General features: G+C 35.4%; 1 protein-coding gene across 1 annotated transcript in view; it reads left to right on the forward strand.

Annotated features, from left to right (window-relative positions):
- The first annotated feature begins 349 nt into the window (after positions 1–349).
- The window catches only part of LOC135833195 (protein Wnt-10a-like), a 44,299-nt gene continuing 29,743 nt past the window's right edge, over positions 350–14,905 (forward strand). The window contains exon 1 of the mRNA XM_065346877.1: positions 350–1,116. Within this exon, the coding sequence (XP_065202949.1) occupies positions 1,052–1,116 (65 nt within the window). The 5' untranslated portion in view covers positions 350–1,051. The remainder of the gene's footprint in view (positions 1,117–14,905) is intronic.

The raw sequence follows: 14,905 nt of genomic DNA on the forward strand, positions 1-14,905 counted from the left end.
CAGCTCGCGGTGCGGCGGCGGCGAGGCGGGGGAGGAGGCGCTGCAGCACGTCGATCATATAGAGGAATTTCAGACCACCTTGTAAGCGTATCGAATGCTCCAACTGGGTCTTTCCCATTCTACCCTGCGCTCTCAGATGACGTCACAATTCGAATCGCGAATTCCGTACCGTATACAGCATCTCTGCCTGCGTTTCTGTGTGCCTCTTGCACAACTATAAGGGGGTGAACGAGCAGCAGGGTGTGCGAGGGTGTACCGGAGAAAATTCAGTAAAAAGGAAAAACCGTTCACAAAGCGACCGGGGTTGGCGAGCGGCGAATAATTTGGCGCTGAGTGAAAGCGTCGTCGTCGAGGAGGTCGCGGGTCGCGCGGAAGGTACGTATGGTACACACCAAAAGATGCCCGTCCCTGGCCTCTCATCTCGCTGAAGCCCGGCGTGAGAAAAGGGGCGTTGGGCGGGGTCCTTTGTCGGTCTTGTATGCGTTACACAGCACGCGCGCCGCGCGGACCTCTCTCCCGGGCAACGCGCTATGAGCCCCAATCTCATTCTCATGTCATCTCGACTCGATTTGGATGTCAGCTTCACATCATATACATATATACCATTTTTTTTTTCGCCTTCATCGTCCGCGCCACTAAAACGCACCAATAAGTCACCCGCCGATCGAAAGGTCATTACGCAAGAAAAGCCAATAGGGCTACGTCCAGTGCCGAAAGTATAACTTGTTCGAGATTCGGAATGTGCGAATTTGCCAAAATTCGAGGCAATTTTTAAGACGAAATTTTGTTATTTTTCGCTGTAGTTCGTCGTCTATAGTTCGCGAGTTTACTCCGCATGTGCTTCTTTTTCGTCGTCAATTTTTATCACGAAAGTGGCCGACGTAATTCTTCTGCCGGGATTTTCGCGCGACCAGCAGGATTCTTCGTTGCTCATTCCAAGTGGACGATTCGGTCAACAACGCCGTCCATAATCGCGAAATTTTTTCGCTACGATGAGGATTGCTCTCGGACTTGAATGGACAAGTCGAAATTAAACAGATTATAACGAGACATGCGACGGCCAATCTATACTATAATGGTTGTGTATTTGTGTTCTCTTCAGTTTTTCGAAGCGGGGTAAGATGTATTTATTTTTCTCACGCATGTGTTTAAAACTGTCTCTCTTTCTTGTTTCTTTTTTCTCATCATAATTTTTTACTTTGGTGAGTTTTTTTCACCATCGAAGGAAATGAGATATGTGTAGTTCGAGTTTCGAGTGCCTTTTGACCATTGTGCATGCTTTAAGTCATCTTAGTGACCAATCGAATACTTTCGGTCCAAAATTTGGAAATCGATACGTTACACTCGTAAGTCGAAACTAAAGTGAAACGAAAATTTGAGAAAAATCCCTTCATGAAGACGAGAGGTCGCCTATGACTCACTTTTTTGGAAAATTTTCAAATTTGGGGCCACTGAAAGGTTGACTACCTAGTTCACAATAGTGCAATTTAATGATCGAAAGATTCGCATTACTTTACAAAGCAGAATGAATTGTTATACCTTCCCTCATTTTTGACATTTTTCAAAGTAAATGCCATATTTTATGGTTTGAGATATTGAACTGATAAAAATGCAACAGATTTTCGATTTTTTTTCATATAGAAAATGAATATTCGTAGGTGTAAATTTCAAGTGAATACGAACCTCATGAAACTGTATAACACACCTGGCAAAACTTTCATCCCTTGTCATCTTGGGAAAATTCATTAATCGAATTCTCATTTTTATTCCCAAGATCAGCCAGCAGTCGAAAGGGATCATTCATAGAATTACGAAAATCCATTCACTCAAACTCCTGTTTGAATTTCACAGGAAAGTGTACTCAGTTCTCAAAACTTTGTTCCTTACGCATTAAAAAAATTTACTAGTGAAATAAGCAACCTTTTTTACATTAAAAAAAAAACAATTTCAAACTATACATAATGTACGAGTACCTCATCTAGAAAAAATTCAGATCAAAAAAATTAGCTATACCTAAGCAACTCGTGCTGACCAAGACGACTGCCTGTTATACAAAAACACGTGGTCTTAACCAGTCACGTTGAATTTTGGACCCACGAGAATCAAGTTTGGGGTGGGAGGGCTTCAAAATCCAGTTTTCGTTATTTTTAATGTCAATTTGGAACTTTTGGCACCTCACACTCCCCCCTCCTCACTTTTTACTACTGAATAAACTTCAAAGAATTAAAAATTTATCACAATTCATTAAAATAGTTGAAAAGTTACGAGAAATCTGAGATGAAAACACATTACAACAATATTGCATTCCCCCCCAATGATTTTTCATACGATTTTAGGGGTATCAAGAGGGGGAAATTTCATTCCAAAAAGCGTCTAATGATGAATTTTGAGAAATTTTTTTTTGGTGGAGAAAAACAAAGAATGCCTTTTAAAAGCCCCCTCGAAAATCCCTGCGATGTCTCTAGAAAGCTCGTTGTGAGGTAAAATTAGGACTCAAACTTCTTAATAATTTTGAAGGCTAAAAATTGTTGAATTTTTCGCTTTTTGGTTCAGAAAAAAGTTACACACATTTTTTGCAATTTTTTTGACATGCATTTTTTTCAACGTTAAATATCGAGTTATTTTCAGTAAGTATAGAAACTTTAATGATTATAAAAAATTGTTCAATTGTTCATCAGTCTTCAAATAAGCCTACTTTAAAATTGAATTTCTCTGAAACTGTTTGACCAATTTTGAAAAAAATGTCGCGAGTGGAAGAGGGAAATGAGGAACGGAGTGTTATATGCTGAAAATCATAAACGAATTGTTCGAGTAGGAACGAAAAAATCTTCCTATCAATGTGTTTAACAAAATTTAAAAAATGAAAGAACAAATCTTTTGGCAGGACACTTTCAAACTTTTGAGAATTTTTATCGTAGGTAGCTACTTTTTCAACGTGACGCAAATCACTTCTTTGAAAGTTCACTTTGAAGCAGGGAAGAAAACAAGTTTCTGCTCTCAAAGGATGCAAGGATGCAAATGTTATCTAAATTTTGGGTTACAACATCAAATCAAGCGTTTTTTATTTTGAAAAAATTAAGATTTCGACTTTGACTAAAATTGCAACAAAATTTTTAAAATCAATTATTTCTTCACCACCTCCCCCCACCCCCTCCCAGCCACCCAAATCACAATTTGAAGTCTAGAATAAGATCCGTTCTTAAAAATGGATTCAGGATTCTTTAAAAAAAAAAATTATCACCCAATAATGAAGAATTTCGAATTTAGAAAACATAAATCTCTTCCTCCCTCCCTCTTCGAGGCTCAGTTCGGAGTGAAGGGAGAAATTCAACATTGACGACTGATTCAGTGACTTCAAAAACCTTTATATCGATTTCAACATTGATGATTTCAGATTTTGACAAGTTTATCTGTCTCTTAGAGTCGTGGCTCAATAATTTGGGGCCGATAGTCCAATTCTAAAACAACTTCAGCCACCTCGAAAATTACAATATCACACTTTGAACGTCTTCGTATTTAAAATTCGATTTTTAATGTGCTAAAGATCATCATCCAGCTTACTCTTCATCTCCTTCTCTTTCATTTTCTGCTCCACATTCTTGAAATGAGCGTCTTTCAGTCGATTTGAATGTCAAGACGAAAATTACATTTTTTTCACTCCCTCCCTCCCTTCCTCCTCCACACAAAATCTCTCATTTTTCCGGCGCGCGTGTACATAATACGCAGAATACGTCAGAAAAAAAAATCACGCTTAAATTCATGCAGCGAAAAAAAAAAAATGAAAACCAGACAAATTTAAAACAATGTTCGACTATCCCATTCAAGAATCCGGATATCTGCCGAGTCCACATAGTAGGTTACTCCTGGTTTTAATAGTTCGCGTTCGCTCATTAATTAATCGCCGAGTCTACACATTAACACTATTCAAGATTAAAAAGATAATGTCTAGACTAGATATGAGGGGGGTGATATAGAATTTTAGCGTATTTGTTTCCATTTCCATGTACACGGAAAACGTGCATATCATCCTACACACATTCCTCTAATCATTGTGTCCTATAATATGATCGTGAATACCTACTATACGAAACGTCGCTAGAAAAATTGACGAAAGTCAGCAATCCATTAAAGAAGCTACATTTCTTTCGATGGACATACTGCATAGCACATGTATAGTAATATTAATCGATGTGCATTGAAAAAATTCTGTATTCGCTATGTCCATCTAATCGTTCATTTTATTAGACTTATTGCATTTTAAAAACGTAATTACGAGAAAATAACCAGACAATCAACGTCGTAATCCTTATTAAGTAAGATGTTAATAAGCAACGGTCGATAATTACAATTCGGTCCCACGTTCGATGAGTGTCCAAAAAATTACTCCATCGCCTTTTTTGAGTAAATATGGGGGCCTACTAATGTACTTAATACTGAAATTGACCCATGGACTCGACTTTTTGGAGAAATGTAGGCGTGAATAACAAAGCGTTTTTCAAATAAAGCTGATTAGAAACACCAACACAAAAATTAACTACTTGATCCACGATATAAGAAAAAAAACTAAAGAAGACCAAGCATTTATATGTGAGAATTTTCAAAAACTTCAACAATCATTTCGACTTGAATTAAATTTTTTCATCAATTTTCATATGTAAATTTCGAGCTTCTATATGCACGGTTAGTATGAAAGCAAACGCCACTTTTTTCCATAAAGTAGCAAACTGTGTTTTGTAATTAACTACATAAACCATCGATTAGTTGTAAGGTACGTTCGAATATTCAAGTGTCGAAATCCTTTTCCAATTCAACTGTGAACTAATTTAATTTACTCTACGATCCGATACAATCTCTTTTACACGTTAAAAGAGTCAATCAAGCGAAATGTGAAATCTCAATAAGTTAATTCGCCTTTGGTGAAATTTCAAAAGAAAATAAAAAGCTAAAAGGGTGGTACTTCATTCTTTTTCGCTATGTCTGCGTTAAAAAATGACTTCACTTTTTTTCTTTCTTTGATGAAAAATAAACCTTTTCGGTAAAACTTGGAAAAAAATGATCAATTTATTCACTTCATTTTTTTTCTCACCTTTTTTTATTTTGTTCAAAATGGAAAAGAAAGTGATACAATATTTTCAAACCGTATAATTATTGATTAGATGATTACCTACATTTCATGAAAATTTATAGAAACAATTTCCAGTAATTTGAAAAAGATTAAAGATGGATCTTCTCCCAGCCCTCAAGAGCCAATGCAGACCCCGGGGCAAATAAAATGTGGCCCATTTCTAAGGACAAAACTATATGAAGTGTTTTCAGGAGAGAGGGAGGGGAGGAGGGGGAGGTTCGATCAAAAATTTGTTGACTGATATAGAGAAAAAAAATAACAATTTTTCCAATTGATGTCATATTCATATGATTTATAAACATTTTCATTTTCTGTTTTAGATTTTTGGGGTCCCAAATGTGATTTTTTTTTTTGAATTATAAAATAATAAACAAATTGGCCCGAATGCAAGGAGTTTATTTTTCGGATTTAAAAAGTTTAGAATTGTAAAGATTTTTTTAGGATGTTAACTATTTTGAAAAATAAAAGAGAACAGGCCCAAGTGAGTAAACTTCGAAAAAGAAAACAAGCCCGAACGAAACGAGAGCAAAAGCTTTCGATTTGTATTTTAAGAAGTAAAACAACAGGTTTTTTTCATTACATGCCAGTGACGGTTTTAAGGGGGGGGGGAGGCCAGTTTTTTGGGAAAAAAATGTATGCTATAAAGTGGTAATTTTTCAAGCATTTTTGCGTTCTTGTTTCACTGAGATGGATGCCGATTACAAACCGATGTTCATTTTTTTTTCATCTTTTTTGAGAAGAAGAAGCCTTTTTTTCTTCTCAAGCCCACATTATAGGTATATTCGTACACGATTTACTTTGAATAATACTTTGCAGGCGAATTTCAGTCACTGAGGTCCCTCCTTTTTAAAAATTAAATAAATAAATGACATATTTATTCAGTGGCGTGGCCAGGGAGTGAAGGGGGCCATTGTCCTCCCTTGCGAACGAAAATTTGAAATGAAACATGCAAAAGTGAACGTTTTTTTTTGTTGTTCGGACCCATTTTTTCAAAAAATTTTCGCTATCGCTTCGCTCGAGCAGTAATTTTACCTTCATTTTCATAATATAATTACCACACATCATGATAGGTTTCCAGAAAATGACTCCTAATTTCGATTTTTCATGCCTAAAAATCTGGTTTTGCCTCCTCCTTGAGGAAATTCTGACTATGCCACTGTATTTATTTGATTTCTGCTCTCCGAGAAGCTAAATTTTACCCCCCCCCCCCAAAAAAAATTAGACGGCAAAATTGTTTGGTTCTGACCCAATTATCCCCCTCCAAGGAAAAATCCTGGCACCGGTATTGTTACATGCCCTTCTTTTGCCGGGTCCTCCATAAAGAGCAGGCCCGGGGCAAACTGTCCCTCCTCCCCCCTCTCGTCGGCCCTGTTTTTTTTCATAAATTTTTTTTGAGATACTTACATAATTACAATCTTTTCTAAAATTGCAATAAATTGCAATAAATATCTAATTTTTTTCTGATGGTGTTGTGTACTCTTACTACGAACCCTAAACATCCCAATGATACATACTTAAACCAGACTTCCAAACTGCAATTTTGAAAATTCGATGAAAAACGTCCAGAAACATGGTAATCATTGTAGTCTTTCAAAATGAAAATTTGTTCTGCTGGAAATTTCGATGCTGTACATAACAAGTACAAGTTCTTAAATTTCAACAAAAATTCCAAAAATTCTTAAATTGATTTTTTTCAAAAATCAAAGCTCCTTTCACAATTGACCCGGTTTTATTTCAATTTAGTCACAATGGTCATCAAAGTTTCTTTCAAAAAAAAGGTAATAAAATGCTGTGTTTTGGGGCATTAAATTTTTTTTGCAGAATCCAACTGGGTTGGGACAACTTATTTAAAAAAATTGCGTAAATTTTTGAAAATTATTAGTGAAATTGATCAAATATTATCAAAGTAGAAAAAAACTTGTTAAAAATTATGGAAACTGTAAAATGAGCGAAAAAATAACCATACAAATAATTGAAAATGGCCAAAAATTTATGTAAAATTGGCAATAATTGCTCGAAATATCACTCAAAGTCGATAAAGTATCACAAAATTAGAATAAAAATGTTGCAAAAATTTTAATTGATGTCTAAAATGAAGAAAACGAGCTGCAAAAAAAATTGATTCGTGAATTTGATTCATTGTTCATAAATTATGAATCACGAATCGCAGTTCAAAAAATGATTCGAATCACGAATCAAATCATGACATTTTGATCCTAATAATCAACAACCCTGGACTCCAGATCAACTCGAGAGAGGTCTCAATCGATTTGAGGGATTAATTTTGAAGGTGAATTCTAATGTACTGGAGATGGGTCAACTTTTACAAGAAGCTCCAAATCAGCTCGAAAACGTACTCGATCGATCTCGGAGGCCAACTTCAAAAGTTTTTTTTTTGGAAAAAAAATGGATTGGCAATTTCAAAAAATTTGGCAAAAATCAAAAAATCAACTCGAGCAGGTCAAAATTTGATTCTGTAATGTAGGTGGCATGCTCTTTCAATGATCCAAATTTTAGTACCTACAATCAGAATCGATGGGCTGTAAAGATTTCCTTATTAGCAACCATGTAACACGATGATTTTTTCCAGGTTTCCAAAATGAAACAGAGAAAATATAGATTCAAAAAAATATATGAGAAATCCAACTTCTTTGATAGAAATCGAAAATTTCCAAAACCACACAAAAACGCTATCTCATCTTTAAATGTACAAACATGTGTTCCACCGCTTACTAAAAATATAATCACACCAATTTCCACCACGTACTCGCGATTACTTCCAATTCGCTCATTTCCTTCCCAACTGGGGTTGAAAACACCATCGTACACCTTACCTAAAGCGATGAATAACATTTATCAATTACGAGTATTTTACAACACGACCGACGACGACGACGTAAAAATACTGCGAGAAATAGAGAAGCCCAGAACCACATCCACATCCAGCCAGTGGTAGTCGTACAGGCATAAGCGTGCGATTTAAACAAAACTTGGGAAATTTTACGCTATCGTTAGCAAATCCAAAAGGGAGCACGAACATCAAAGCGATCCGATAACGTGGCTGGCACACTTTAAAGGGGTTAAGCCTGCAAAACGAACTGCAGAGGAAGTGAAAAAGGAAAAAATAAACTAACAGCGTTAACACACACATTCGCACACAAAGAAAACATTTTAGTATAACGAACTGAAAGAAGAAACAAAAAAATATGACGAACGAAACGAGAAAAATTTGAACGTCATTTTCCTCAGCTTTATAGTATTTAATTTTACAACAAGTGTATCTACGTACCTATCCATACAGGTAAAGGTTTACGTAAAATATACGTGAAACGACCGAGACAGACTCGAAGAAAAAATGAAATTTTCCGCTCAAATTAGTCATCGTTTTTCGTTTCGTAATCGACCACACACACAAGTAGGACGACGTTGTTTTACCAATGTAGGTACATAGATAAATTTTCAGTGCGGGTGGATTTTTTGGACATAATTACGCGTATACTCGTGTACAATGTTCGGTATATATGCCTTAAATGACGTGTGACTCAACAGCTCCGCTCGAACCTAGAAAATAGTTGGCTGCCACTCTCACGTATTTTGTACGCGATCTCGTGATTTGACTACGTAATTAAATTACCTCCGTGGAGCACCGTGTCGTGGAGCAAGAGCAACCAGGGGTTCTGGTATTATTGGTAAAGCACACCGTACATTCCAAGTGCATGAGGTTAGATGATTTTCCATCATCATCAGTAAACAGATACTGTGATGTCTATGATAACTGCAAGTTACACACCACTATACAATTGAGGAATTTTATGGTAAAGGTACAAAATCTGTGCAAGCAAGAGCAGAAATATAAAGAATCGAAATACAATATGTTTAAAATTTGAGAAAACAATTATAAAAACTCGATACAAAATATGGTACGCCATAATCAACAAACTCCTCGACGAAATTCTCTCCAAGTTACGTATACTCGTATTAATACACTGCTCATTGCCCAATGAAAATACGAGTACCAATCCAATACGCTCCACTTCGTGATCTAACGTAAAAGATCACCTTACCATACCAATACCGGCCTCCTACAAACAACAAACCTACGCTTTGATACCGTTTCATTTCCTCCACGAATTAAAACCATCTTAAAACTTACGTATGGGTATTAGGTACCTCTACCTACTACAAACGAAAGTGTGAAAAGGATAATAAAAAGTATATAAACATAATAAAACTTTACAATGCTCTAAAAGCGTTTTCCAATTCCGATCGTCCTTCCACCTCACTCGCCCACGCTTTTTATAAGAATGATCACTGTTCGGTGTTCACAACCTTGAACTTATACCTAAATCACTCCGGATGCTGCGTAGATTCACAAAGGAGCATGGACACTTCACCAAAACGTATAGTACTTCACACATGAACATGAAAATCGACGGGTTCAAAATCGTTCTAATAATATTAGGTAGACGAAGCAAAATGAATGAATTCAACATTGTATACAGGATGTGAGGAAGGAGGATGAGGAAGGGGGTCTAAACTGAAAATCTGTAAAGCAGACCCTCATCTACAGGATTATCAAAAAAAAATTACGAAATTTGTCAACAATGAAAATGCATACCTTTCTCCCCCCCCCTCACTCAAAAAACTGAACTTCAACAGTTCTACACCCAAGTATAAATGCAAATCCACGAATTGAAATTCTTGATCAATTTTTTTGACGTTCAAAAATTTATATTCATCCTTCCCCCCCCCCCCCCGGGAATGATTGTGATGATTATTTCTCTATACATACTGATGAAACGATGGAGAGCAGATTACTCAACGCTGCGAGCAAATATTTCGTCGAGTCACAGTTCGGTCGATGTTAAGTTATTTATTACAATGTGAGCACACTGCACATTTCACATTCAATGAGCATCACATTCGACGGAGTACAGTGTCTTGTACTATTGTAGGTACATAGTAGGTACATCAGTAAAGTATGTAATATCTGCGCACCTACAAATATTCGTGAGATGGAATTAATTACACGTTTCATTAAGCTACGAGTATTTTGTGCTTCGTAACGTATAATTTTTTTTAATGCAAATTGTGTGAAATAACTGACTTTCAACTTGAAAATTAAAAAAAAAAAATAGCTTAAAAAAATCGATGAAATATTTACAAAAAATCTACAAATTCCATAAATGGGGCACCAAAAGGCAAAAGGATCAAAATTTCACAGCTGATCTTCTCTTGCTGATCCTGTTTCACATTATTTTACTCTCGAGCTATTTTAAAACGTATACTTATTCTAAAGAAAAATCTAAAAAAAAACGACTTTTTTCAAACTGTTTTGATCCATAGCATGGAAAATGGTGTACCAAACGCTTCATCTCAACTGCTAACCAGTTGTTCCATAGAATTTCTCATCAGAATCAAGTTTTCAAACAGGTAAAAAAAATTGTTACAGAAATCACAAAATTTTCTGTGACTTTTTTTCAAATTATCGATAAAAAATGGAAAAAAAAAACGTGACAATTTTCAGTGAAAAAAATGTGACAATTTTTAGTGAAAAAAAATGTGACAATTTTTAGTGAAAAAATGTGACTAATTTTTAGTGAAAACATGTGACAATTTTCAGTGAAAAAAATGTGACAATTTTCAGTGAAAAAAATGTGACAATTTTCAGTGAAAAAAATGTGACAATTTTTAGTGAAAACGTGTGACAATTTTCAGTGAAAACATGTGACAAGTTTCAGTGGGAAAAAATGTGACAATTTTCAGTGAAAAAAAATGTGACAATTTTCAGTGAAAAAAATGTGACAATTTTCAGTGAAAAAATGTGACAATTTTCAGTGAAAAAAAAATGTGACAATTTTCAGTGAAAAAAATGTGACAATTTTTAGTGAAAAAATGTGACTAATTTTTAGTGAAAAAATGTGACAATTTTTAGTGAAAAAATGTGACAATTTTCAGTGAAAAAAAATGTGACAATTTTTAGTGAAAAAAATGTGACAATTTTTAGTGAAAAAAATGTGACAATTTTTAGTGAAAAAAATGTGACAATTTCTAGTGAAAAAAATGTGACAATTTTTAGTGAAAAAAATGTGACAATTTTTAGCGAAAAAATGTGACAATTTTTAGTGAAAAAAAAACTGTGACAATTTTTAGTGAAAAAAAAACTGTGACAATTTTTAGTGAAAAAAATGTGACAATTTTTAGCGAAAAAATGTGACAATTTTTAGTGAAAAAAAAACTGTGACAATTTTCAGAGAAAAAAAATGTGACAATTTTTAGTGAAAAAATGTTTTCTAGAAAAAAGGTAACCAAAAAAGGTGGCATTTCCTCTCTATTCAAAAAAACAATCAAAAAGTAACCATTTTTCTTCAATTCCAGCGTTCAGGATAGCAAAAAATTTTCACAGGGTTGTATTAAAATCAAAAATTCGCACTTTTTTCGCATTTTTTCCTGGCTATATCGATCTTTGAAAATTAAACTGAGAAGGAGAAGGAAACATTTTTGCTCAAGCAAAGTTAAGACGAAATTAGCCCGAGCAAAGCGAGGGAAAAGCATTGAAACATTGATAATTCGAAGAGCAAAACATCATTCTTGATGCAAAAAATTGATTTCTATACAGAAAGCAACTAAAAAAAAACAAGGTTTTTTGCAAAAGTTCTTAATATCTTGTCCAATAGATTTAATTGTATTTCAGAGTTGAAAGAATTCCAAAAAACAATTGAAATCCATCAATTTCGGTGCAAAATTTGGTATACTTAATTATTAATTAAATTCACAACAGTTTGAATACATATTTGATAATACTAAAAAAAACTCCAGGTTTTTCCATAAATTTTGTGCTAATGGTTTGAAAACATGACAAAAAAGTTTTCAGGCAATTTTTGAAAAAATGCTGAATTTACTTCAGTGTAATTGTTTTTTCTAACTAAAATACAAAAATATTACGATTCCAAATTTTCCGCAAAATTATACATCGTTGATTTTTTTCTGTTTACTGCAGGTAAATTTTTCCAAATTGAAAACTAATCAGATTTTATTATTTTGAGTTGATATCTCTAGACGTGAATTTTGACAATTTGGATCATCTGATGAAGAGGGGGGGGGGGCAGAGTACAGAGTACCCAAAATGGCAAGATACCATTTTTTTCATCATAAAACATACAAAAAACTGACTAGGGTCTAAGTTCGCCTTGATGCAGAGACCTGAGTTGGGTGCCTTTCATACATAGGAATACATTGCGCGAGAAAAAAATATCGATCAAAATTGACCAGTTCTGATGGGGGAAAATCGTGAAGAAATCATTTTTGGTTGGAGGGTTACGTACTGATACAAAAAAATTCTGAAAAAAATATCTGTTGTACAGGTCACCAAAAGTGCCACAGAAGAACTAAAAATTCACATTTTCGGTTCGCATTTTTGATAATACGAGTAACAAAATAGGCCACGTTTGCAGTCAAATTTTTATGAAAAATTATGAAAAATCACAAAACGTGAAAATAGATCTCAAAACGCAAAAAAATTGACGAGAAAAGATTCAGACTTCTATACAAAGTTTTTAGCTAGTAAGTATATCTGAAATTTCGAAAAAAAATTTAGCATATGAATCCTTATTTTGAGAGCTTCAAAAATATCGCGAATCCTGAATTTTCCAAATTAGTAGCTGAAATTCTCATTTGCAGCACCTTTTGATCGCCCAATTTTTCTCAAAGACTGAAAACCATGAGCTTTCAAAAAATTTATTTTTTGCGTCTCCTTTCATCATTTATTTTTCTGGGAATTTTTGGATCAAAATTAGACAAGAGCCCCCCCCAAAAAAAAAAACTTTCTTACGCCATTTTTCGAAAAATCATTGTACCTACATTGTATTTACTATAATTTCATTATAATAATTTTTTGTTTTTCATTTCCGCATTGACCAACAAAACCATCTCCTCCTCTCCTCTCCCCCTCTCCTCCCGTTTTCTGCACTTGGAAAAATTTCAACAAAAAAAATTCCCATATGAGACTATACACAACAATTGGTACAATGACTTCAAAGCTGTACAATACACAACGTTAAAAATGATCCATTTGTACATCTTCCAAAAACTCTCCTTCTCACACCCATCCATCCATCCATCGATCAAACACTCAATCCTTCGTCGTATTGTGTAATCCATTAAAAAGTATTTCAGCACCTATACAGCTAACGATCATCAAATCAAATCACAAAACTAACAGCTCATTCGGTACCGCCTCTTGGAGAAAAAATCTCACGCACCAGATTACCAATTAACTTGTCGTCATCTTTTAATTATACGATCGCGGAAAAGACATTTCACACACGTTTCTAGATCAATTCAAAATTCGTCCGTCTCTGCGTATATTTTTGTCAACTTATTTGCATAAATCGTCCATTTATCAGCGAACAAATCTCAAACAGATTACGGTACGATAAAAGAACCCAGAAATCGATAAAATCGTGAATTAATCCTCTTAACGCCACCGATCAATCGATCGATCGGTTCTCAATCTCCAGCCACAACTCAACTCACCCTTCAAAACAGACTAAATAAAATAACCACTATCTCGTTTCTCGTATTCACTCCGTCTACTCGAGAATGTGATGGGTAAAAAAAAAAACACCAACGAGGTCTACTGGTCAGTGATCGTGGCTATAGTACACCTGTGCATATCTCACTCAAATGTCATCTAGCCGCGGAATCGTCTACCTCTGCACATACCTCGCGTTCATTGCCCGTTTGAGAAAATTTGAGCGTAGAATTTCGGTAAGTCGCAGTCGCCTCTGTCGGTCACCCTTCGCCTTCCGCCCCACTGCATCTGCTCTCTGAGGTAAAAAGATTTTCGGTAGGTACAATGAAATAGTAGCAGCATCTTCTACGTGACGTATTTTTTAGCCGCGTCCGAGTCCGAGCGAAAGCCAGGGTCGGGTTAGACAGAGAGGCAACGTATGTGGACAGTCGTGGGAAAACGATGCCGATCATCTAATAAGATAATGGCGCTAGTTCAACCTTTTTTTTTTCCTTCCTAACGTTTTTAAAGTCTTCCCATTAGTTTTTTTCACCACCTCCTCTCTCCTCCAGTCCGATATATGTGGTACGTACCATATCAAACGGCAATATTTCGAAAGACGGTTTTTATCATTTTAAAAATAATTCTCTCTTTCCATCTCGTAAATATTTCGAATCATTTGTTCTTCGGTAGCGTAGCTATACGTGTAGGTCTAGGTACACACACATACACCCAAGAATGACGATAATTTTTCTAAGAACCCCCCTCCCCTCCCTTCCCCTTCCCCGTTGTACCTTATTGAGATGTTATAAACTGTGGGAATATACTCGGATGCGGAGAATTCGATGACTTTATAAAAAAAAAAAAATCCACCGATCTGGGCAAAGCTATAAAACTGGACATCTCGACACTTTCATTATCGATAAAAATTTCCAAATACCATGCTTTGCTGGCTTTATAAACACCCCAATTTGTCGTAGCCTATATGGTGCACGAAAGGCTACACTTGGCAAACATCAGACAAATTCCCCTTCCTCTCTGCCTCCCTGGAGAGAGAAAAAACCGCGTCGAGAGAGGCTAACTGGCAAACTGCTCAAGCTTACGGATTTTTGTCTGCTTGTATGTACTGTGTACAGGCAAAAAAAAAAAAAAAAAAAAAACAGGGACAAAAACATACTACTCGAAAAATCAAGCGAACGCCGCCGGCATTTCTTTGATCAGCGAATCGTGCAACGGGCACATTACATATTAAGAGGATTCCCACTCTT

This window comes from Planococcus citri, chromosome 1 (assembly GCF_950023065.1).
Source record: "Planococcus citri chromosome 1, ihPlaCitr1.1, whole genome shotgun sequence".
Lineage (NCBI taxonomy): Eukaryota > Metazoa > Arthropoda > Insecta > Hemiptera > Pseudococcidae > Planococcus > Planococcus citri.